We start from the raw sequence: 26,996 nt of genomic DNA, 5'->3' as shown, positions 1-26,996 counted from the left end.
AGATTCAATCTTATCAATCAATTTTATTTATAATATATATAAGAAAGCACAGTAAGTTATGTTATAAAGTCAATACAATTTTATCTATAATATATCCGATCGAACACTTGTAAGAGCTCATGTTAAGACTTACAAAGTAGCGCTCAAGGCGGCAAGATGTGCGTATCATGCTGCCTTGATTGCATCAGCGGAATCCCGCCTGGCTGCTCTGTTTAGGGTGACCCGTTCCCTTCTTAATCAGGGGGGAGTGGGGGAGCCCTTGCAGAGTAGTGCCGAGGCTTTTAACACGTTTTTCGCTGATAAAATCGCTCGGATCCGAGGGGACCTCGACTCCAATTGGAAAACAGAGTCGACTGACAACGAGTCAGTCGAGGTGACTGGGGCCCGTACTTGTCCATCTGTTGGTATTATATATAGTAGAATGGATGGGTTCCGTGCTGCACTCATTTAAGGACCAGTTAATGTGTGGTAGGTTGAGGTCTCCGAGGAAGATAATGAGGTATGGGCAGTTGGTTGCCCACGTTAGTAATGTGGATAATTTGTTAGCATGTTCGATGTCGTAGTCTGGGGCTCTGTAGCATAGTAAGAAGCGAATTGTGGTATTTAGGGATAAGTAATATCAGGCAGAATATTACAAAGAATTAGGAGATACCTTAAAGGATTTGATGTTAGAAATATTTAATGAAGTATTAACCTTAGGTAAAATGTTGAACTCATGGATGGACTCCCTGATAACATTAATCCCCAAAGAAAAGAAAGAAAAAGAAAAAATAACAAATTACAGACCTATAGCATTATTGAACACAGATTATAAAATTTTCTCAGCTATAATGGCCAATAGACTTAAAACAATCTTAAATAAATGGATACACCCCGACCAGAATGGGTTTTTACCTAATAGACACATTCAAAACAACACCAGAATAATGCTTGACACTTTAGAATTTTACGAGTCACATCCGGAAAAAGCAGCTGCAATAATATTTATGGATGCCCAAAAAGCATTCGACAATTTGAACTGGGAATTTCTATTTGAGGTACTGACTAAAATGAATTTTGGACAAAATTTTATTAGAACAATTCGAACAATATACTCAAAACAATCAGCCAAGGTCATAATCAATGGAGAGACAACAGATACATTCCACATATACAAGGAAGTCCATCAGGGATGTCCCCTATCGCCTCTTCTGTTTATTTTATGTACCGAAATACTATTAAACCAAATACGTAAAAATGAAGAAATAACAGGCCTTAAATCCAAGGGTCAAGAGTTCAAATTACAAGCCTTTGCCGATTATATAGCTTTCATCATTAAAACCCCGATACAAACAGGTAAAAAACTATTGGAAGAAATAAATAATTATGGACTCCTAGGAGGACTTAAAATTAATAAAGTTAAAACTAAAATTATAACTAAGAACATAACAACAGAAGATAAACAAACTCTAACTAGAGAACTGGATCTGGAGACTACAGAAATAATTAAATACCTAGGAATTAATCTCTCATCTAAATGTATAACATTAAAAAAAGACAATTATGATGTACTATTAAATAAAACAAAATTACAATTAGATACCTGGACCAAATTGCTAATTTCACTGCTAGGAAGAATTGCAACAATAAAAATGACCATATTACCAAAATTTTTATATCTTTTCCAAACAATTCAAATTAAATTAGAAGGAACATTCTTCAAAAATTTAGATAAATTAATATCCAAATTCATATGGCAAGGCAAAAAAAGCAAGAATTAGACTTAAATGGATGCAAAATAGCCCAAAACAAGGTGGCCTCAGTCTACCTGACTTTAAACTATACTATCAAGCCGCAGTCCTTACTTGGATTAGAGAATGGATACGGCTCCAAAATATAAGATTACTCGCCCTGGAAGGACATAACATTCAGTCCGGATGGCACCGTTTCATTTGGGACAATAAAGCCGCCACACACTCTTATTTCAAACAACACTTGATCAGAAAATTATTATTAGACACGTGGAACATAATCAGGAAACAGCATTACTCTAAAATACCGTTATGGTTTTCGAGTATAGAAGCAATAACATACCCGAATACCCTAAGCCTGCCAAAATTGTTAAAATATTCACAATTATTGGACAAAGAAACAAAGCTAAAATCAAGAATACAATTAGAAGAAGAAGGATTTAAAATAGATTGGTGGCCCTATTATCAAATAACATCAGTAGACATTGAAAAATATGGAATACAGAAAAATGACACACCATTACATAAAATCTTATTAGGACCAAACAAAAAATCAATCACGAATATATATAAAATATTATTAGAATATCAAAATGTTGAAGAAATTGTTAAAGGTAATATGATAGCTTGGGCTAAAAATATTGGTCATACAATCCAATTAGACCAATGGGAAACAATATGGCACACTAATTATAAAATCACAAAATCCACTGCGTACAAAGAAAATGCAATCAAAATGTTCTATAGGTGGCATATGCCACCCGCAAGATTAGCTAAAGTACTATTTGATAGTACACTTAATAACATCAACAAGAATAACTATAGCCCAATTCTGGAAAGATGAAACAATGCCGAATGAACGGAATTTAATTTAAAAAAATGCTAGATTGTGCAGAAGCAGACAAGCTAACAATGGAGCTAAAAGAACAAGACAACTCAAAATACTATCAGATTTGGAAAGACTTCTATACATGGTTGAATAAAAGAACAATTACTAGTAGTGCTGCGTGATAAAGAAATGTTATAAAGGCAAAAACACCAAGAATCAATATAACCTTTTTTCTGTCTATTCAATAGAAAGCGAGTTAGGTATGTTTTATTATTAATTGTATAAAAAGAATTTGCATGCATTAATATACAATACAAAACATTAAATCTAGGTTATTAATGAAATCACTGGTCTCAATACCGCTTAGAACCAAATGTTGGCTGTCAGTAGAGCCAGCCGTAGGAGGGGAGGGGTGACAAAATAGATTCGTCTTTTTAAGTTTCGTGTGTGTTCTGTACATTGTTTAGATGTAAATGTATTGTCAGTTGTTATTGTTTTAATATATATTTGTAAATAAAAATTATATTTAAAAAAACATTCCAAATAAACAAAGGGGTTAGACAAGGATGCCCGCTATCTCCTTTGCTCTTCATATTAGTACTTGAAACCCTGTTAAATGAGATCCACAAAGACAGCAATATCAAAGGAACAAAAGTTAAAAAAGAAGAGTATAAGTTACAGGCTTTCGCGGACGATCTAATATTTTTTCTAGAAGAACCGCTAGAAACAGGACAATATTTAATAGGAAAAATAGAAGAATATGGAGAGGCGGCAGGCCTAAAAATCAATAAACAGAAAACAAAATTCATGATGAAGAATATGACGAACAAGCAAAATGAGGAATTGGAAAGCAAACTAGGATTCATAAACACAAAGAGAATTAAATATTTAGGAATAAATTTAACTAACAGATGTTCATCAAAAGAAGATAACTATAAAAAATTTGTAAATCAAACTAAAACAGAATTAGAAAAATGGGGAAAATTGCAACTATCACTGATAGGAAGAATTGCAACCATTAAAATGAGTATACTCCCAAAGTTTTTATATTTATTTCAAACTATCCCAATAAAACTGGATTCTGGACTTCCGGTTTGGTCCGGGATCGCAGCGGAGGCTCTGGGGCAGGGCTCTGTCCCCAGGACTCCTTCTACCCCTCCAGAGGTCACGTTTTGTGGTCAGTTCGGGTCTGGATGGCCCGTTCCTAGAACACGGGGCTTCCCTGCAACCGAGGAGCTACTGCCGAAGCTCCAGAGGCAAGGGATCGCCCCACAGCTCTGGGGAAGGGAGAACCGATCCTCGAACTCCCAGAGGACTTGGCCATTGTGGTCCGTCCATACCAGTGGGAATCAAGAAAATAATAAGAAGAACCTAAAATTTCGAAAGAGCAGCAAAAGCAGAAGGAGAATACAAAAGAGAAAAGAAGATTCAAGGTATAATTTTATTACTATATAATAAACTTGGAAGATTTGATCAAATTGAACTTTTAAAATAATAAGGCAAATAAAGAAAGTTTTAAGGGAAAATTCATATCTTGGGGCTGGAAAAGAACAGACAGCCGGAACTACTTTTTCCCTCTTTCTATACCGAATTAAATTTCTAAAATTGGATTTGAGCTGATTTCTAGGACTGAGACTGGATAGAAAACTATAGCTTGGAAGAGGATATTAGGAGACATGATTTAATAAAGATTTAATAAAGATTTGAATTTCAGCAAGTTCAGAATAACGTCAAATCCCAGGCACTATTTTTCTATCTGCAGAGGGATTACGTTTCCTTTTTTCGATCTTTACTTTCAAAACGGAATAAATCAACAAATAAACTAACAATTTAATGAACTATGTGATATCTTGCAACTGGTGAATTACAATAAGAAGTATTGTATTGTTGGAGTGATTTCGATTGGATATGCTGTCTCTGGATTCTCGGTCTTATTCGCTAAATTCTCTGCAAAGAGGAAACTTTTTCTTTGTCCTTTCCTTTGTCGTCTTTGAGGATTTATTTCAAGATTTACATTTGGAACTGAACTAAAATTATTTTTCCTGATATCTTTGGATTAAAATACTGGATTTTGGCTTTGTGTTCGCATTAGACTTGGATTTACTATCGGAGTACTGAACTACATAAATTTGGATTAATTTTACTCTTTTACTATTTTGTACTTTGGAACTTAGAGAATAATCACAAAAGAACTGGTAAAAATAATAAAAATTTTCTTAGAACTTCAATCAACAAAGGACCTCTACATTTGACTGAAAATTATAAGTATATTATTGGTGTTTTCCCTTTATATTTTCTTTCTCTTTTCTTACTTCGCTCCTTCCCTTTTTTCTCCTTAGGTATTGAATACAGTGATCCCTCTATTATCGCGAGGGTTCCGTTCCAAGACCCCTCGCAATAATCGATTTTTCGCGATGTAGGGTTGCAGAAGTAAAAACACCATCTGCGCATGCGCGCCCTTTTTTTTCTATGGCCGCGCATGCGTAGATGGTGGAGTTTGCGTTCCCCGCCGCCCACGCAAAGGGGAAACCCGATTCGGCTCCTCACTGCTGCTACGCTACCGAGCAGATCAGCTGCTGGGCGGCCGAAGGAACCTTCCGTGGGTCTTCCCCCTCTTGCTGGTGGGCTGGCGGGCGGCGGGCATCAGCGAGGAGCCGGGGTTTCCCCTTTGCGTGGGCGGCCGGGAAGACCCAGGTTGGGGGTTCGGGGGCGTGCTGGGAAGCCCCCCAGGCCGGCTGCGACCTTTTAAAACAGCCGCGCCGCTTCCCAGCTGAGTCCTGAAGCCAAACGCCAAAGGCGAACTTCCGCGTTTGGCTTCAGGACTCAGCTGGGAAGCGGCGCGGCTGTTTTAAAAGGTCGCAGCCGGCCTGGGGGGCTTGCTGGGGGGCTTCCTGCCTCTCCTACAGCGAAGACAGGCGGCACCTTCCCGAAGCACTCAGCTAAGCTTTTGGGGGAAGGGTTGGCCATTTGCCACCTCTCTCCGCTGTAGGAGAGGCAGGCGCAACCAAAGCAATGTTCCAAAGCGGTCTCCGGGAAGCGACCGAGGGAAATGCAGTCGTCTGCCTTTCCTTCAGCTCTAAAGAAGCGGCAACTGCCCTGCCTTCCCCCAGCCAGTTAACCGAGCGCTTCAAGTTAACCGGCTGGGGGAAGGCGGGGCATTTGCCTCCTCTTTCAAGCTGAAGGAAAAGCAGACGACTGCCTTTCCCTCGGTCGCTTCCCAGAGACCGCTTTGGAACGTTGCTTTGGTTGCTCCTGCCTCTCCTGTAGCGGAGAGAAGCGGCAAATGGCCCAGCCCTTCCCCCAGCGGCTTCACCGAGCGCTTCGGGAAGGTGCCGCCTGTCTTCGCTGTAAGAAAGGCAGGCGCATCCAAAGCATGCGTGGAATCGGCTGGGGGAAGGGCTGGCCATTTGCCGCTTCTCTCCGCTGCAGGAGAGGCAGGAGCAACCAAAGCAATGTTCCAAAGCGGTCTCCGGGAAGCGACCGAGGGAAAGGCAGTCGTCTGCTTTTCCTTCAGCTTGAAAGAGGAGGCAAATGCCCCGCCTTCCCCCAGCCAGTTAACTTGAAGTGCTCGGTTAACTGGCTGGGGGAAGGCAGGGCAGTTGCCGCTTCTTTAGAGCTGAAGGAAAGGCAGGGGACTGCCTTTCCCTTGGTCGCTTCCCGGAGACCGCTTTGGAACATCGCTTTGGGAGAGGGGGCAACTGCTCCCGGTTAAGAAGCAAGAATCCACCCCCTAGCCAAACAGCTTTTTTCCTGTTTAGCACGGCGTTCGAGCGCTAAACAGGAAAAAAGCAGTTTGGCTAGGGGGTGGATTCTTGCTTTTAACCGGGCAGTTGCCCCCTCTCCCAGAGCGATATCCTTAGCGGTCTCCAGGCTGCGACCTTTTAAAACAGCCGCGCCGCTTCCCAGCTGAGTCCTGAAGCCAAACGCCAAAGGTGAGCTTCCGCGTTTGGCTTCAGGACTCAGCTGGGAAGCGGCGCGGCTGTTGTAAAAGGTCGCAGCCGGCCTGGGGGGCTTCCCAGCACCCCCCGAACCCGGGTTGGGGGCTCGGGGGGGTGCTGGGAAGCCCCCCAGGCCGGCTGCGACCTTTTAAAACAGCCGCGCCGCTTCCCAGCTGAGTCCTGAAGCCAAACACGGAAGTGGTTTTTTTTAAATTAATTTTTTTTAAAATCGCGATATAGCGTTTCGCGAAGATTGAGATCGCGAAACTCGAGGGATCACTGTATATTAATAGATATTTTGAAATAGAATTAATTGAAATAATGAATTGCTAAATCCTTTCTGGTCCCCCCCCTCCCCTCCCCTGGTGTGGTGTCTTTTTTTAAGAGCAACAATAATAATAATAAATTTCCAGTAGGTAATAAACTTAGCCAAGATATAAGAAAATTATTTTATATGAAAAGTAACATAATTAATTTCTGCCTTTCTTTTGATAAGTTGTTGTATGGATTAAAATGCTTTAATTAAAATTCTCTTTCTTTCTCCTTTGCCTCTGGTTACTTTCTCTTTTCTGTCTCCATTTTGATATTTAGTAATTTTATTATTGCAAATTTTATATTGATAAATAAGACTATCTATTTAGCTAATTGATAAATTTTTTTATGTAAGAGTGAATATTGAAATAAGCTTCTCCTTTGATATATTGATATATTGACTCAAAATTATATACTATACATTGTTATTTTAAAATAGACTGAAACTTTTTAAGACAAGAATTAGGTCTATATTTTTAGTATTGATAAAGTATAAAGAATATTAAGTGGACTAAGTGGAAGGAGGTAATACATAAATATATTTTTAGATCCTTTCATTATTACTCTTGATATATTGTTGTATTATTGTTTCTGTGGTATCATCCCGCTTGTTCATATTTTGGGGATGTTTTTCTATCTCGATGGCTTCCATGATTACAGATAAAAAAATAGCCAACATCCTAAGAAACCCGAAAGACAATATCCAACTAGAAAACCAGGGAGTTTATCAAATACCGTGTAAAATCTGCCCAGCCACATATATTGGACAAACGAACAGGAGAGTAAATGCACGTGTTGCAGAACATAAGAATGCATTAAAGAAAAAAGAAAAAACCTCCTCCCTTTTCCAACACTTCAAAACTACAGGACATGAAATTGATTTTGACAGTACCAAATTAATTTCCAAAACAGAACACTACAGCAAAAGAATAATCATGGAAGCCATCGAGATAGAAAAACATCCCCAAAATATGAACAAGCGGGATGATACCTCTAGCTTACCAGACATCTGGAAACCAGCCCTCAAACGTATCCCAGCCATAGAAACCAGACTCAGAACACACATTGTAAAACAATCAAGTAGCCTGCAAGTTCCAACTACTCAGGATAACACGCCTAATCTACAACCATTAACTAATCAGCATACTTCAGCTACATCAACGACCCCAATTGTTACCCCACTGACTCACCAGGAAGTTTCTACACAGCAGGCAATTGCTGAGCCATCAAACCACACCCAGCCACCAGTATTTATAGAAGGAAGGCAGTTCAGGTCTCGCAGTGTTCGCCTGAGAACAAGGACAGAAACACCAGCCTGAAGATGACGAGTGAGACCTCGTCGAAACGTCGCCAGAAATTTCCAAATCCTACACGGGAAGAAACCCGAATATACCAAGACCGTCATATATATGTATGTATGTATGTATGTATGTATGTATGTGTATATATATATATATATATATATATATGTAGATTGTTCTGAGTTCGGGTTTTGCCCTGTGTAATATTTTGCATGTTTATGCGACGTTTCGGTGAAATCACATCCACCATCATCAGACTGAAGTTTCCAAGCTTCGTGCTGTTGTAAAATGGAATGTCTGCAACTGTCATTTCTTCCTAGTGTATAGTGTGGGGGTGGAGATTTGGTTTGAATGTAGCAAATAGATTGGGTGATTATGTTTCAGTGATCTGATTGGTTGGTGTAATCATAATTATTAGAAGGATTGACATGGTGATTTTATGAAGTGTTTTTTGTTTAAGGCTGGTTTCCAAATTTCAAAAGTCCAAAATCATAATTATTAGAAGGATTGAATGGTGATTTTTATGAGGTGTTTTTTTTGTTTAAGGCTGGTTTCCAAATTTCTGGTAGGCGGGACGTGTCATCTCTTTTATTCATGCAAAGGGGGCTCCTTTCAATTTCTATGGCTTCTAGGGCAATTCTTCTATATAAATTCTCTGTTTTGTGAAGTAATTTAGTTTTTTCAAAGTCAATTTTGTGCCCTGTTTTTTTAATGTGCTGGACAAGGGAGGAAGTCTTATCTTCTTTTTTAACTGCATTCACATGTTCTGCAAGGCGTGCACTTACTCTTCGGTTGGTTTGTCCAATGTATGTGGCTGCACATGTTTTGCAAGGGATTTCATAGATTCCTTGGTATTCCAATTGGATTTTATCTTTGGGGCTCCTTAGGATATTAGATATTTTTTGGTTGGTGCAAAATGAAGTTTTGATGTTATGTTTGTGCAGGATTTTACTAATTTTGTCTGTGGTGCCCTTGATGTAAGGGAGGATGGTGGTACCATTGTCCTGTTCTTGATCTTGTTTTTTGGGGGGTGTCTCTTTTTTGATTAGATTTGTGATTGTTTTCTCTTCGAATCCATTAGAAATTAATACATCTTTGAGTTTGTTCAATTCAGTTTTTAAGTGCTCATGGTCAGCTAAGCGTTTGGTTCTGGTGATGAGAGTTTTGGCCACTGAGGTGATTTGTGCGGGGTGGTGGTGTGAGTGTGCATTTAGATAACGGTTGGTATGGGTTTTCTTTTGGTAGATAGTGTGTCCTAGGCTGCCATTGGGTTTTTTATAGACCAGTACATCTAGAAAGGGAAGTTGATCATTGATTTCTGTTTCCATAGTAAACTGTATTTTGGGGTGTAGGCTGTTAAGATGTGTGAGGAAATTGTCTAGTTTTTCCTTACCATGTGGCCAAATTACAAAGGTATCATCAACATATCTCAGCCAAAGTTTAGGTTTGTATTTGGATTGCTCTAATGCATTATTTTCAAAATATTCCATATAGAGGTTGGCGATGACCGGTGAGAGAAGTGATCCCATGGGGGCTCCCTCTATCTGTTTATATCTTTGTTCATTATAGATGAAGTATGTATTGGTCAGGCAGTGGTTGGTAAGGTCTAGGATATATTTGGGGGGTTTGTGTTTGTCCTGGATAGCTCATATATATGACGATCTTGGTATATTAATATAATATTAATTTATATTATATATATATCCAAATCCTACACGGGAAGAAACCCGAATATACCAAGACCGTCATACCTGTACCCGTGAAAATCTGCGAAAACACACACAAACACACACAAACACACACACACACACACACATATATATATGTAGATTGTTCTGAGTTCGGGTTTTGCCCTGTGTAATATTTTGCATGTCTATGCGACGTTTTGGTGAAATCACATTCACCATCATCAGGCTGAAGTTCCAAGCTTCGTGTTGTTGTAAAATGGACGAAGCTTGGAACTTCAGCCTGATGATGGTGAATGTGATTTCACCGAAACGTCGCATAGACATGCAAAATATTACACAGGGCAAAACCCGAACTCAGAACAATCTACATACATATACCCGTGAAAATTTACGAAAACACACATATATATATATATATGACGGTCTTGGTATATTCGGGTTTCTTCCCGTGTAGGATTTGGATATATATATAATATAAATTAATATAAATTTAATTATCAGAAAGGTACTAGAAAAGATTACAGAAGAGCATTATCCAAGAATTAATTAGGATGTCGAGTACATCCACATATACAAAGACTATTAAAAAACAAACTTTAACCTCTGCTACATCACCCCAAGTATCACCTCAGCCATCTCCTGTACATTAAAGCACCTCTGCAACTATGCTAGCCAAAGAAAAAGAGAAAGCGCAATCGCAACCTACCCTTCAAACAATACAGGAGACACTGAACGCAATGAAAGATTTTATGCTAAAATCCCAAGATGACGCAAATCAACAACGTGAAGGTTTAAAGGCCGAAATAGGAGAACTGAAAGCAGATACAGGAGAGATGAAAGAGAAGATGAAAGAAATACAACAGACTTTGAAAGAAAGTGAACAAAGGATAAAGGCAGTAGAAGAAAAAACTGAAAAAGTAGAACAAAGAATGGATTACTTTGAAGATAGATCTGACTCTTTAAATAAAGGTATGACGAATCAATTACACATTTTGAAATGCAACTAGCATCCTACGGTTTAAGATTCCAGAATATGACAGAAGAAAAAGATGAAGATTTACAAGCAAAAATGGCAGAAATAATTGGAGGAATCCTCCAGGTGGATCCTATGGAACTAATAAAAGAAATTGATGAAGTTTTCAGAGTACAAACTAGCTATGTACGCAGACATAATCTACCAAGAGAAGTCCATATCAAATTTGTTAGGAGAACTATAAAAGATGATATTTTGAAATGGATAAGAAATGAAAAACTACAAGACAAAGGAAAATAAATTACAATACTGAAACAAGTTCCAAGAAGAGTAAGAGAAAGCAGAAGGGATTATTATTTTCTAACCAAAATTCTGATCAAAGAAAATATAACCTTTCGCTGACTTATTCCAGAAGGACTCTCACTATATTGGAAATCACAAAGAGTTAAAATAGAAAATCTTGAAGATGCAAGACAGTTTTATGAAACTAATGGAATACGCAAATTTGAACAACCAGCGAAAGAATTGCCAGAAAGAAAAGTAGATGAGTCAGATGACACCATTCAGGGGAGAGAGGAGGAATCTGGTGCAAGAAGAAAACAGCTACAGCGTGAATCTAAAGACCCCAAGAAATACTACAAATAATTATGTCGAAAGACTTGAAAATCTTTTCTGTGAATGAAAATGGTTTAAACAAACTGAGAAAAAAGGAAACAAATATTTGCTAAACTTAAAAAACAAAAAGCACAGATAGTAATATTACAAGAAGTTCATATTAAAAAGACAAATCGGAAATTATTATTGAATTCAAAAATTGGAAATATGTATGCTGCTTTGGCAAACCAAAGAAAAAGAAGGATAGCGGTATATATTGAAAACTCCATAAACTCCAAACAATTGTATGCCGACCAAGAGGGTAGAATATTAATTGCACAGGTAAACATAGAGCCGAAACCGCTTGTCATCGTCTCTATTTATGCTCCAAATGAAAATCAAATAACATTTTATAAGCAATTGCATCAAAAAATAAATGAACTAAATATTGAAAACATGATTATAATTGGTGACTTTAATGCAATTTCAAATAGATTATTAGACCATTCAGGGGGGGGGGCATAAGAAAAAGAAAAATATATTATCAACCACCTTTCAAAAAATGAAATCTGAGTTATGGTTAAATGATATTTGGAGGGAAAGACACCCCTTAACTAGGCAGTATACTTTTTATTCAAATCCCCATAAAGTTTGAACAAGAATAGACATGGTTTGGGCTTCAAAAATAACCTCAGAACAAATAAAAAAGATCGAAATAGATACAAAATTTTGGGCTGATCACAATCCTTTAGTGGTATATTTGAAAAGCAATAAGAAATATTTTAATTGGCAGATGAGTAGAAATATTATAAGAGATCAACAATATAAGGAATGGATAGAAAAAGAATTAAAGTTTTTTTTTAAATTAATAAAAATTCAGAAACTTCTCCCCAAAATCTATGGGACACTGCCAAGGCGTATATTAGAGAACTAATGATCTCCTATACAGTGAAGAAAAATAAAGAAAAAAAGATACAATATGAACAATTAATCACAGAATTAAATCAACTAGAGGTTTTATCGCAACATAATGTTAAAAATAAGGAGATTAAGGGAAAGGTGGAATTAGTTAGGCGTAAAATTAAACTTATAGAACAAAATCAAATAGCGGAAAAGATTAAAAGAGCTAAACAATACTATTTTGAACATGCCAATAAGCCAGGAAGATGGCTTGCATATAAACTAAGAAAACATAGACAATCAAAAATAATTAAAGAGTTAGTAGATGAAAATGGAATGATAAAATATAATATAGATGAGAAAGCAAAAATAGTACAAGAATTCTACAAAGAACTATATAAGAAAGAGGACATTAAAGAGGATGAGATTTTTAATTATTTAGAATCTTCAGATTTGCCACAATTAACGAGTCTTCGGAGAGGGGCGGCATACAAATCCAAATAATAAATAAATAAATAAATAAATAAAAAAGCTTTTGACAATGTAAATTGGATTTTTATAAAAATGCAATTAAATAAAATGAGATTTGGTACAAAACTTGTAAATTTGATTGACGCAATATATTCAAAACAAACGACAAAAATTATATTAAATAATAAACAATTTGAAAAATTTGAAATATTTAAAGGAGTTCGACAAGGCTGTCCGATTTCACCTTTATTGTTTATTCTATCATTGGAAGTCTTATTGATAAAAATAAGAGCAGACCAAAAAATAAGGGGTCTGACCATTGGAAAAGAAATATATAAAGTTCAAGCCTTTGCACATGATTTGACTTTTATTACGGAGGATCCGATTACAGCAGTTCCAACGTTGATACAAACGATAGAAAAATATGGTAAAGTCGCAGGGTTAAAAATAAATAGGAGCAAACCACAATTTATAGTTAAAAATATGTCAGACTCTCAAGAAAGAAAACTAGAAAGCATCACAGGTATGAAAACAGTCAAGAAAGTTTTTGGGAATATGGATAACATCAAAAACAATATCTTTAAAAAATGATAATTACATGAAACTAATTGAAGAAATAAAAAAAGACTTTATATGGTATGATAAAGATAAAATACATACATATTTTAAAAGACATACATTAGAAAGTATTTATTGGAAGTTTGGAAAGATGTTAAGAAAAATCATTTTTTAACATCCCAGATTGGGTCTCTCCTCTAGAAGCACTAACTCACCCCAATTCGATACAGGAAAAAAAATAATAACATATAAAGAATTACTAGACGATCAAATGAAATTAAAATTGAGACATAAATTACAGGAAGAAGGGATCAAAATAGATTGGGGGCAATATATTCAGATTCAGTCTAGATTTCAAAGAGATAGTAAGATATACGTTTTTAAGAAGAGTAAAAATTTCTTAGGTAATCTATTAATTACAAACCAGACTAAATTAATAGGGAAAGCATATAAGTACATGATTTTACACAAAAACATAGACTTGACCTTAAAGGATAATATGATAAGTTGGTGTAAAAATATAGGTAGAGAAATTGATATAGAGACATGGGAAAATGTCTGGATTTCAAATTGGAAAATGACAAAGTCGGTTTCATTAAAAGAAAATCAAATTAAACTGTTTTATAGGTGGCATCTCCCACCAAGTAGAATTGTAAAAATGTTCCCAAATATATGCCCATTATGTTGGAAATATAAGAAAGAAATAGGTTCATATTATCATCAATGGTGGATTTGTAGCAAAGTTAAGTTATACAGTGGAACCCCGACATAAGAGCTGCTCTACTTAAGAGCAACTCGAGATAAGAGCTGGGAGGGGAGAGATATTTTTGTTCTACTTACAAGCCCAAATTCGAGATACAAGCGCCAAGGAGCTGTCTCCTGAAGCCAAACGCTAACTTCCGCGTTCGGCTTCAGGAGACAGCTGCGAAGCGGCGCGCGTGTTTTAAAAGGTTGCAGCCGGCCTGGGGGGCTCGGGGGGGTGCTTGCAGCTTTCTTTCTTGCTCTTTTTCTTTCTCTCTTTTACCTTCCCTTCCTCTATTTCTTCTTTTCTTTCTCCTTCCCACCTTCTTCCCTCCCTCCCTCCCTTCACTCATTCCTCTCTTACTCTCCCCTTTCATAAGTTTCCTTGCTTCCTTCCTCTGTTCCTGTCCCTTCCCCCTTTCTTTCTTTCTTTCTTTCTTGCTTTCTTTCTTGCTCTTTTTCTTTCTCTCTTTTACCTTCCCTTCCTCTATTTCTTCTTTTCTTTCTCCTTCCCACCTTCTTCCCTCCCTCCCTCCCTTCACTCATTCCTCTCTTACTCTCCCCTTTCATAAGTTTCCTTGCTTCCTTCCTCTGTTCCTGTCCCTTCCCTCTTTCCTTCCTTCCTTCCCACCCTCCGTCCATTCATTCACCCATTCCTCTCTTGATCGCTTAAAGCCGGTCCCTGGTGCAAAAAGGGTTGGGGACCTCTGTCCTACAGGATTGGGTGGCAGAGAAGTTGAACATATGTAAATTTAAAAGTTTAAGAAAGTTTACAAGTTAAGTGAAAGAAACTTCATTATTCATTTATATGTACATGTACATTTCTTCATTAAAAACATGTCTTTCTGCATAATTTAGACTAACTTTGTGAGTTTTTTGAGGGCTGGAACCAATTAAAATTATTTACATTAATTCCTATGGGGAAAAGTCGTTCGAGATAAGAGCTGCTCGACTTAAGAGCCCAGGTCCGGAACGAATTAAACTCGTATCTCGAGGTACCACTGTATTGGAAAATGATAGAAAGAATAATAAAAGAAATAGTAATGCAAGAGATAGAAAAAACCCCGGAATTTTATTTACTGGGCATAACTAAACAGAAATACAAGAAAGATATTTTCCATTTAATTATTCATATTTTGACAGCGGCCAGGATAGTATATGCGCAAAATTGGAAAGGGGAAAATATTCCCAAAGAGGAAGAGGTAATTAAGAAAATATTAGATTGCGCTGAAATGGATATGATGACAAGACGGTTAAACAACCACGAGGAATCAGAATTTTATGTGATTTGGAATAAAGTGTATATATGGATAAATAAGAAGAAGAATTAAAAGTAAAATTTATTTGAGAACTATAGAAGTATTGCTATGATTTAAATTTTTTGTTTTATTCTTGTTCATATATGAAGGTTTTTTTATATAAGGTTAAACAAAATTTCTTCTTTTCATTTAAATTAATATGTTGATCTAAGGTATTAATATTGTATTCTTTTTTCTGTATGGAAATTTGACTTCTATGACAAGAGGGGGAATTGCACCCCCAATTTTATGTTAAATGTCTGTTTGTATGTATGTCAATTTTTATGAAAAATTAATAAAGTTTACCAAACCCCCCCCCCCTGGATTCCAAATTTTTTACCGAATTAAATAAAATAATATCCAAATTTATATGGCAAGGCAAAAAACCGAGAATAAAGATAATTGACTTACAAGATATAAAGAGTAGAGGTGGATTCGGAATGCCAGACTGGAAAATGTACTACAAGGCAGCTTCCCTAACCTGGATAAAAGAATGGATCAATCTAGACAATAAACGTATTTTACAATCGGAAGGCCATAACCTAGAGCAGTGTTTCCCAACCTTTTTTGAGCCACGGCACATTATTCATATTTTCAAAATCCTGGGGAACATTGAAGGGGGCGGAGCGGGCTAAAGAAAAGTTTGGACAAAAAACCCCTCCCTCTTCCTCCCTTTCGCTCTATTTCTCCCTCTTTCTCTTTTCCTTCCTTCCCTTCTTTCTCTCTCTACATCCCTCTTTCTTTCTTTCTTCCTCTCTTTCTCTCTCCCTCCTTCCCTTCCTCTATGTCTTTCTCTCTCCCTTGCTCTCTCTCTCTCTGTCTCTCTTGCTATCTCTTTCTTGTTTTTTTCTCTCTTTCTTGCTCTCTCTCTCTCTTTCACTGTCTCTTGCTATATGTCTTTTTCTTTCTCTTTGCCTCTCTTGCTATCTCTCTTTCTTTCTCTCTCTCTCTTTCTTTCTCTCTCTCTCTGCCTCTCTTGCTATGTCTCTCTTTCTCTCTTGCTATGTCTCTCTTTCTCTCTCTCTCTGCCTCTCTTGCTATGTCTCTCTTTCTCTCTCTCTCGGCCTCTCTTATATGTCTCTCTTTCTTTCTCTCTCTCTCTCTCTCTCAGATGACTGCAAGCGCGGGAGCCCTGACGGCGGCAACTGGACGTGCTGCTGGACGCTGTATATGCCAGGCCCGCAGCGCCAGCATGTACGGCGTCCAGCAGCACGTCCAACTGCCACCGTCGGTGCCTCCACCCTGGAGCTCTCCCCGCGACTGCCTGCGGCCGCTGCCATCTCCCCACGAATGCCATCTCCCCACGACTGCCATCTCCCCGCGACTGCCTGCACCGCTGCAGCCGCCACCCCCCCGCTCCCCCCGCCATCTCCCCGCGACTGCCTGCACCGCTGCAGCCACCACCACCCCCGACTGCCTGCGGCCGCTGCAGCCACACCCCTGCTCCCACCGCCATCTCCCCGCGACTGCCTGCACCGCTCCCACCGCCACCCCCCGCTCCCACCGCCATCTCCCCATGACTGCCTGCGCTGCTGCAGCCGCCACCCCCGCTCCCACCGCCATCTCCCCGCGACTGCCTGCGCCGCTGCAGCCGCCACCCACCGCTCCCACCGCCATCTCCCCGCGACTGCCTGCACCGCTGCAGCCGCCACCCCCCGCGACTGCCTGCGGCCGCTGCATCCACCTGCGCACTCCCACCACCATCTCCCTGCGACTGCCTGCGCCACTGCAGCCGCCACCCCCCGTGACTGCCTGCGGCCGCTGCAACCACCCCCTGCTCCCATCGCCAGTACCCTCCCGCCGGGCCCCAAAGGACACTTGCCGCCGACGCCAGGAAAGCTCCAGCGGGAAAAAGGCGCGAAGAATGAACCTCTCCTTCTTCCTGCCTTCCTTCTTTGGGGCCCAGCAGGAGAGCGCCAGAAACCACGGCATTGGGCAGGAGCCGGGAGGTCGGAGGTACCGGCAGCGCCCCGCCCAGCTGGAGCTTCCCTAGGAGCTTCGCGGCACACCTGACCGTGTCTCACGGCACACTAGTGTGCCGCGGCAAACCGTTGGGAAATGCTGACCTAGAGAAAGGCTGGCATGCTTATCTCTGGGATATAGGTGACAGAATACCAAAGTATTTCAATACTTTCATTTAATCAGACAATCTTTATTGAAAATATGGAAAGAAATCAGACAGAAGCACTATATAAAAATTCCAAATTGGATATCCACAATGGCAGCTCTCATATACCCAAAAACAATAGAAATGACCAAAAAAAATTAAATATAAAGAAATACTAGATGCAAAAGGCAAACTAAAAAGTAGAGAAGAACCAACTACACAAAATATAATTATGGATTGGTGGACTTATCTCCAAATTCAATCAACATATAAAAAAAGATATGGAACAAATAGGTATAGAAAAAGTTACCCAACCATTAGATAAATTACTGACAGGCCCAGAGGAAAAAATAATATCTAAGATTTATAAATATTTGATGGAACACGAGAGACCAGAAGAGATAGTTAAAGGCATAATGATTGCATGGGCAAACATTTTTGGCTAAAATATAAATTTAGAAGAATGGGAACAAATTTGGAAAAGAAATATTAAATTGACCAAATTTACAACATAACAAAGAAAATCAATACAAAATGTTATACCGTTGGCACCTTCCACCAAAAAGATTAGCTAAAACACATAAAAACAACAATTCAATATGCTGGAAATGTAATAAAACACAAGGCACCTTTTTTCACTTATGGTGGTCATGTCCAGAGACGAAAAAATACTGGAAAAAATTGAGTAACTGGTTGCAACAAATAACAAATATAACAATAGAATCTACACTGGAGTTTTTCTACTTGGTATTATGAGAGGGTCCTATGCCAAAAATGTTAAATATTTAATCCTGCATATAATAACAGCAGCAAGGATCGTATTTGCGCAGAAATGGAAGAATCCACAGCTACCGGAGGACAAAGAGATTATCAAGAAAATATATGAGCGTGTGGAGATAGGCAGACTGACCATGGAATTAAACAATCAAAAAGATTCGGACTACTATGCAATCTGGACAAAATGGTATTTATGGACTAAAAAAAGGAACTCACAACAAATGCTGGAATAAAACATCAAGATATATAAAAATAGTTAAAGACAATATAGATAAAAATGTATATACAAAATGCTGATTCACCTGTAAATAAGACTATGTATTGCTTTAAAAACTGAATTTTTTAAAAATAAACATATTAAAAAAAATAAAATAAAAGACAAACATGAATATTTATTGAAAAAGGATAAATTAAGAATACAGTGGTACCTCAAGATACGAACTTAATTGGTGACGGGAAGAGGTTCGTAAGGTGAAAAGTTCGTAAGACGAAACATTGTTTCCCATAGGAATCAATGGAAAAGCAATTAATGCGTGCAAGCCCAAAACTCAGAAACCCAGAAGCCGGCCGCCACCACCGAAGGAGGCTTGAGCCTCCCTTTGCCCCACGCTGCTTCGCCCTGCCTGTTGTCCTGGGTGAAGTGCTGGGGGGAGGGAGTCAGGAAGGTCCTCCTGCTCCCCCCCCAGCCAAAAACACCCGCTTGAGTCAGGATGACAGGCAGGGCGGAGCAGCGTGGAGCAAAGGGCGGCTGAAACCGCCGGCGGCTTCAGCTTCCCATTGCTCCATGGGAGCGGCAGACCGCCTTTGTAGTTTTGGCTGGGGGGGGGAAGCAGGAGGCGCAGGATTGGGCCGGCGGCGGGCGCGCCGCGAGGTAGCAGGTCAGCATCCTGGGCGGCTGGGCGAGGAGGCGCGGCCGAGCGGACCTGGCTCCGGCTCCGGCTAGACCTCCAGCGAGGATAGGGCAGGCAGTGGGCACGGCGGCAGCGGTAGGGGCGAGGGTGCGTCCGAATCGGGGCTGGCGGCCCCCGACGCAGTGGGGAACATCGGCGCAGGAGGCAGGAGAGGACCGGGCGACTGGAGCAGCAGCGCGGCTTCTTTTTGCCTGGGAGGGAAGGTGAAATGTCGGCGGCTCTAGCAGCTGCTACGAGCAGCATTTCACTTTCCCTCCCTTGCAAAAAGGCCGGCATTCTGGGATGATGGGGCCGGACTTCCCAGGCGGAAGGCATGCCCCTCTCCATGGCTTCTTTTTGCCTGGGAGGGAAGGTGAAATGCCAGCTGCTCTAGCAGCTGCTACGAGCGGCATTTCACTTTCCCTCCCAGGCAAAAAGGCCGGGCGAGGAGGTGGAGCCCGTTTCTTTTCTGCTGCCACTACTCTCCTTGAAGGTTTTCCCGACAAAGCGCTGCACTGGGCTCCAAACTGGCGCAAAGTTCTCCCTGCCTCCTCTGCGGCCACCTTCCCCAAGGAGCCTCCCAACCGCAGAGGAGGCAGGGAGAACTTTGCGCCACTTCGGAGCCCAGCGCAGCGCTTTGTCGGGAAAACCTTCAAGGAGATAAACGAGCTCCGAAGTGGCACAAAGTTCTCCCTGCCTCCTCTGCAGACGGGAAGATCTTTGGGGAAGGCGGCCGCAGGAGGAGGAATAGGATAAGCTGCAGCAGCCCCCGCCCCGCCAGCACAAAGGTAACCCCGCCCCCTGGGCAGCAAGAAGGCTCCTTTGGGAAGGCGGCCGCAGGGGGAGGAGCTGGAGAGGCAGGATAACTTTGCGCCGCTTTGGAGCCCGTTTCTTTCCTGCTGTCACTATCTCCTTGAAAGTTTTCCCGACGAAGCGCTGCGCTGGGCTCCAAACTGGCGCAAAGTTCTCCCTGCCTCCTCTGCGGCCACCTTCCCCAAGGAGCCTCCCAACCACAGAGGAGGCAGGGAGAACTTTGCCCCACTTCGGAGCCCAGCGCAGCGCTTTGTTGGGAAAACCTTCAAGGAGATAAACGGGCTCCGAAGTGGCACAAAGTTCTCCCTGCCTCCTCTGCAGACGGGAAGATCTTTGGGGAAGACGGCTGCAGGAGGAGGAAGAGGAGGATAAGCTGCAGCAGGGAGGTTGCTGGGAAGCCCCCCAGCCCGGCTGTCACCTTTTAAAACAGCCGGGCGGCTTTCCAGGAGCCTCCTGCAGCCGAACGCCAAACCCGAACTTCGGCGTTTGGACGCACGGCTATTTAAAAAGGTGACAGCCGGGCTGGGGGGCTTCCCAGCAACCTCTCGAACCCCGAACTTCTGGGTTCGGGGGGTGCTGGGAAGCCCCACAGCCCGGCTGTCACCTTTTAAAATAGCTGCGCGGCTTCCCAGGAGCCTCCAAACGCCGAACGCGGAAGTTCGGGTTTGGGGTTCGGCTTCGGGATGCTCCTAGAAAGCCGCGCGGCTATTTTAAAAGGTGACCGCCGGGCTGGGGAGCTTCCCAGCACCCCCCTGAACCCCAAACTTTTGCCGAACTTCCGGGTTCGGGGGTGGGGGGGTGCTGGGAAGCCCCCCAGCCCGGCGGTCACCTTTTAAAACAGCCGGGCGGCTTTCCAGGAGCCTCCGAACACTGAACCCGGAAGTTCGGCAAAAGTTTGGGGTTCGGGGGGGTGCTGGGAAGCTCCCCAGCCCGGAAGTTCGGGTTTGGCATTCGTACCTCGAAAAACGTTCGTAAGAAGAGGCAATTTTTTTCTGAACCCCAGGTTCGTATCACGAGTTGTTCGTAAGACGAGGGGTTCGTATCTTGAGGTACCACTGTACTATATACTTCTCTTTCAAAAGAAAAAAAAAGAGTATCAGATTTTACACAACCCAAAGTATCCAATTATATAAAGATTCAGAAGGGTGAATATTAATGGTGGAATTAGTAATGAATAACATGTCTATAACTTTTATAAATATTTATGCGCCAAATGAAGGGCAAGAGAAATTTTATAGAAAATTACAAGGGATAATTGGAGAAGTAGCTGGGGATAACATTTGTATCTTAGGTGACTTTAATGGGATTATTAATAGAGAATTAGATTATAAGAATGGAAGGAATAAGAAAATTAGAAAAATGCTCCCCAAGTCCTTTTTTGAACTTACTAAAGAATGGAAATTAAAAGATAGCTGGCGAGAAAGACATTTAACATAAAGTGGCTTTACTTACTATTCAGACAGACATTGCTCTTGATTCAGGTTGGGTATGGCATGGGTAACCATTGAAATAGATTTACAACTAGCAGAGGTGGAAATAGAAAGCAATTAGGAAGCGGACCATAAAATTATATATAATGCTCCAAAAGTACATCTCCCATAGGAAGCAAGACGTGGTCTTGCCCACGTTCCACAAGAACCTGAGTACAAAGCAGAAGGCCCTTTGGCACAAGTTAGATGTTAGGAAGGCACTGCTAACATACATACAGAGGATGAACACAGTCTGAAAATCAGAAGCGCTGTTCATTTCCTTTCAGCCAGCCTCATTCGGACATAAGGTCTCCTCCACTACGGTTATCTCTCTAGCATACCAACTAGCAGGGCTACGTAGAGTTATCTCACTAGCATACCAACTAGCAGGGCTTACATCCCCTCAGGGGATCACAGCCCACTCTACTCGCAGCAGCACCACCACTTCAGCGGCATGGGCCATCGGGATCTCCATAGAGGAGATTTGCAAGGCGGCTACATGGGCATCTCTGATGTCTTTCATTAGATACTACAAGATAGATGATTATGTCTCAGATGACTCAGGCTTTGGCTGCAGGGTGGTACAACCGATTGTTTCAGCAGGAGGTTCTCTACCAGGCCCCCACCCATAGAAAGGGCCTAACTTTGGAATGTCCCACACACTTGGAGCCTAGCTCCACCCTTCTTGGAGAAGGGGCGTTTGTATACACTGATATGCCCTTTCTCTAAGTTCTATCATATCTCAAGATCTGGGTGGCATACAAATCTAATAAATGAAATGAAATGACATCAAAAACATCATCAAAAAATCTGCCTTCCATTGAGGACCTGTATACTGCATGAGTCAAAAAGAGGGCGGGGAAAATATTTACTGACCCCTCGCATCCTGGACACAAATTGTTTCAACTCCTACCCTCAAAATGTCGCTACAGAGCACTGCACACCAAGGCAACTAGACACAAGAACAGTTTTTCCCGAACGCCATCACTCTACTAAACAAATAATTCCCTCAACACCGTCAGACTTTTTACTAAATCTGCACTTCTATTTCTACTAGTTTTTCTCATCATTCCTATCATCCTTTTCCTCCCACTTAAGACTGTATGACTGTAACTTGTTGCTTGTATCCTAAGATTTTTATTAATATTGATTGTTTCTTCATTGCTTATTTGTCCCCTATGACAATTATTAAGTGTTGTACCACATGATTCTTGACAAATGTATCTTTTTCTTTTATGTATGCTGAGAGCATATGCACCAACACATAGAAACATAGAAGACTGACGGCAGAAAAAGACCTCATGATCCATCTAGTATGCCCTTAAACTATTTCCTGTATTTTTATCTTAGGATGGATATATGTTTATCCCAGGCATGTTTAAATTCAGTTACTGCTGATTTAGCAACCACGTCTGCTGGAAGTTTGTTCCAAGGATCTACTACTCTTTCAGTAAAATAATATTTTCTCATGTTGCTTTTGATCTTTCCCCCAACTAACTTCAGATTTTGTCCCCTTGTTCTTGTGTTCACTTTCCTATGAAAAACACTTCCCCCTGAACCTTATTTAACCCTTTAACATATTTAAATGTTTCGATCATGTCCCCCCTTTTCCTTCTGTCCTCCAGACTATAGAGATTGAGTTCATTAAGTCTTTTCTGATACATTTTATGCTTTAGACCTTCCACCATTCTTGTAGCCTGTCTTTGGACCCGTTCATATTGCTACCAATGTATTCTGAATTGAATTGATATATGATACAAACTTACGTAACTCTCCTACTTTCAAGATATCACATAGCATCTTTGTCAGTTCAATACTACTCCGACCAAATGGACATTCATGCTTATCTTCTCGGCTGCTATTTTCCAATACAATCTGAAATAGAAACAAAATTAGTTAAGACAGGTATCTTCTCATCCCATCGCCTCAAGCTATCCCAATTCCAAAGGATTCTAACCTATGATATTAATAAAAAGAAAAACAGAACCATAACAGATAAATAGATTATAACCATATCAATAACAAGATCAACCCCAAATTTAAGTCAAATGATTGAAAATCCTGCTTGGAATGCTTCCTTACATCCTGCATTCTTAAATATTAAAACTGGGAAGATTCTCCCACAGCCTTTGAGAAGTATTGTTTTTAAAGCAAGATAGTCGCAATTTACCTTCTAGATACAATAACTGAATAAAAAGCTTTGATCTTTTAATTTATCTGGATGCAGCAGCAGGTGACAGCAGAGTGCATTTTCAGATGGATACTGACTAAATCAAAAATTGTGGCAACTGTCCAAATCAGTATTGTAGAAAGTTGCCTCTAGTCTTTGGCACAGGATTGCTAAATGTGTGAAACTAATCACTTGAATTAGAGCAATTTTCTCTTCTATTCTATATGATAACAGAATAGAAACATAGAAACATAGAAGATTGATGGCAGAAAAAGACCTCATGGTCCATCTAGTCTGCCCTTATACTATTTCCTGAATTTTATCTTATAATGGATATATGTTTATTTCAGGCATGTTTACATTCAATTACTGTGGATTTGCCAACCACGTCTGCTGGAAGTTCGTTCCAAGCATCTACTACTCTTTCAGTAAAATAATATTTTCTCATGTTGCTTCTAATCTTTTCCCCAACTAACCTCAGATTGTGCCCCCTTGTTCTTGTGTTCACTTTCCTATTAAAAACACTTCCCTCCTGGACCTTATTTAACCCTTTAACATATTTAAATGTTTCAATCATGTCCCCCCCTTCCCTTCTGTCCTTCAGACTATACAGATTGAGTTCATTAAGTTTTTTCCTGATAAGCTTTATGCTTAAGATCTCCTACCATTTTTGTAACCTGTCTTTGGACCCGTACAATTTTTCAATATTTTTTTGTAGGTGAGGTCTCCAGAACTGAACACAGTATTCCAAGTGTGGTCTTACCAGCGCTCTATACAGCGGGATCACAATCTCCCTCTTCCTGCTTGTTATGCCTGTAGCGATGCAGCCAAGTATTCTACTTGCTTTCCCTACCGCCTGATTGCACTGTTCACCCATTTTGAGACTGTCAGAAATCACTATTCCTAAATCCTTCTCTGAAGTTTTTGCTAGCACAGAATTGCCAATACAATACTCAGATTGAGTATTCTTTTTACCCAAGTGTATTATTTTACATTTGTAAACATTAAACTTCTGTTTTCATTGCTTTGATCACTTATCTAGTAAAGCTTAATCATTTGCCGTATTACAGACGCCTCCAGGAATATCAACCCTATTGCACACTTTTGAGTCATCAGCAAATAGGCAAACCTTCCCTACCGAACCTTCCCCTGTGTCACTCACAAACATATTAAAAAGACTAGGACCCAGAACAGACTCTTGTGGCACACCGCTTGTAACCAGGCTCTGCTCAGAATATTCGCCATTAACAACAATTCTCTGATATCTACGCTTCAGACAGCTGCAAATCCACTGAACTATTCAGGGATTAAGTCAAATCTTTACTAATTTATCTATCAGCTCTTTATGTGGAAACGTATCAAAGGCTTTGCTGAAGTCCAGATAAGCAATATCCATGGCACCACCTTCATCCAACACCTTTGTGACATAGTCAAAGAAATCAATGAGATTAGTCTGACATGATTTGCCCTCAGTAAAGCCATGCTGGTTTGGGTCCAATAATTTATTGCGTTTTAGGTGCTGATTTATCCTCTTTTTGAGTAGAGTCTCCATCATTTTAACTATAACTGATGTCAAGCTAACTGGCCTGTAGTTACTAGCTTCTTCTCTACTGACCTTCTTGTGGATAGGCACAACACTGGCCATTTTCCAATCATCAGGAACATCTCCTGTTAAAAGGGATTGTTAAACAAATCAGTCGGGGTGGTGGTGGTAGAAATCACATATCTGAGTTCTTTAAGAACTCTGGGGTGGATGCCATTATTTGTCTTTAATCGTTCAAGTTCTTCTAAGACTTCAGCCTCTGAGATCACTGTAGCTGAATCCCTACAGCTGGAAGCAATGCTATATCCACCCACAGTATTATATTGTAAGCTGCCTTCTGAGAAAACTGAACAGAAGTAACTATTCAAATGGTCAGCAACCTCCTTATTCCCATCAATGTATGTATTATCTCCAGTACTAAGCTTTGTGATGCTGCAGTTTTTCTTCTTCCTATCACTAATATATCTGAAAAAGGTTTTATCCCCTTTCTTCACAGATTTGACAATTTCTTCCTCTTTTGAGGCTTTAGCAGCATATATTATCTGTTTCGCTTCCTCCTGTCTCATTTTATACACCTCTCTGTCAGCTATACTTCCAGACTCTTTATACCTCATATAGGCAGACTTTTTTTCATTGACTATAGCTCTTACATCATTACTAAACCATAGCGGTTTCTTCTTCCTTTTACCTTTCATTATTTGCCTTACATACAGTCCAGTGGCTTTTAAGATGGCCTTTTTAAAAACATTCCACTGGACGCTTGCTCCTGCTGTTTTATCCCTCCCCTTTAATTCATTATTTAAATCTTCCCCCATTTTATTAAAATTTGTTTTTCTGAAATCCAATACTTTGGTTGCAGTATAGGATTGTTCACAATCAGTTTTTACATCAAACCACAAACATAGGTGGTCACTGCAACCTACATTTTCTCTCACCTTAACCTCTGATACCTGGTTCCCATTCATAAAAACTAAATCTAGAATATTCTCCCCTCTATTTGGTGTCTTAACCAGCTGTGCCAGAGCTGCTCCTGTAAAGGCCTCGACTATATTCTTACTTTTGCATCTGTCTGTCTGTCTGTCTGTCTGTCTATCTATCTATCTATCTATCTATCATATATAGGATAGTAGTAGTTTTTATAAACATAAGCATAAGTAAGAAGTAACAATAAAAAAAGACATTAGGACAGTAGGACAGGGACGGTAGGCACAATGGTGCGCTTATACACGTCCCTTACAGACCTCTTAGGGGAAGTCAACTGTAGATAATCTAAGGTTAATGTTTTTGGGATTTGGGGAAGAAACAGAGTCAGATAGTGCATTACAGGTATTGATCACTCTATTGCTAAAGTCGTATTTTCTACAGTCGAGTTTATAGAGGTTTACATTTAGTTTGAATCTATTATGTCCTCATGTATTGCTGTGGTTGAAGGTGAAGTAGTCATTAACAGGAAGGATATTTTGGTTTATGATTTTATAAATTATATTTAGGTCAGTTTGGAGACGACGTAGTTGTAAATTGTCTAATTCCAGTATTTCAAGTTTGGTTGAATAAGGTATTTTGTTGTGAGTGGAGGAGTGAAGGACTCTTCTGGTGAAATATTTCTGGACTCTTTCAATTGCATTAATGTCTGATATGCAATGTGAGTTCCACACAGGTGAGCTGTATTCTATAATTGCTCTAACAAATGTTTTATATGCTCTAGTTAGCAGTGCAATGTTGCCAGAGAAGAAGCTACGTAAGATTAGATTAACAACTCTTCGTGCTTTTTTGGCAATGTTGTTACAGTGGGCTCCAGCACTTAGGTCATTGGATATGAGTATTCCAAAGTCTTTGACAGAGTGAGGATCATCTACAAGTTTGTTTCCTCAAAGTTTGTATTTTGTATTCTGTT

General features: G+C 40.2%; 1 protein-coding gene across 4 annotated transcripts in view; it reads right to left on the bottom strand.

The window, feature by feature from the left end:
- Window positions 1-26,996, bottom strand: part of ELMO1 (engulfment and cell motility 1) — a 606,322-nt gene that overhangs the window by 262,750 nt on the left and 316,576 nt on the right. For all 4 annotated transcript variants that reach the window (XM_070726295.1, XM_070726294.1, XM_070726296.1 and 1 more), the window contains one exon: window positions 23,156-23,264. In XM_070726295.1, coding sequence (XP_070582396.1) covers window positions 23,156-23,264 — 109 coding nt within the window. The remainder of the gene's footprint in view (window positions 1-23,155; window positions 23,265-26,996) is intronic.

Source organism: Erythrolamprus reginae, chromosome Z, assembly GCF_031021105.1.
Source record: "Erythrolamprus reginae isolate rEryReg1 chromosome Z, rEryReg1.hap1, whole genome shotgun sequence".
NCBI classification, from domain to species: domain Eukaryota; kingdom Metazoa; phylum Chordata; class Lepidosauria; order Squamata; family Dipsadidae; genus Erythrolamprus; species Erythrolamprus reginae.
The sequence above is the reverse complement of the archived record's forward strand: the minus strand, read 5'-3'. Positions and strand labels throughout refer to the sequence as shown.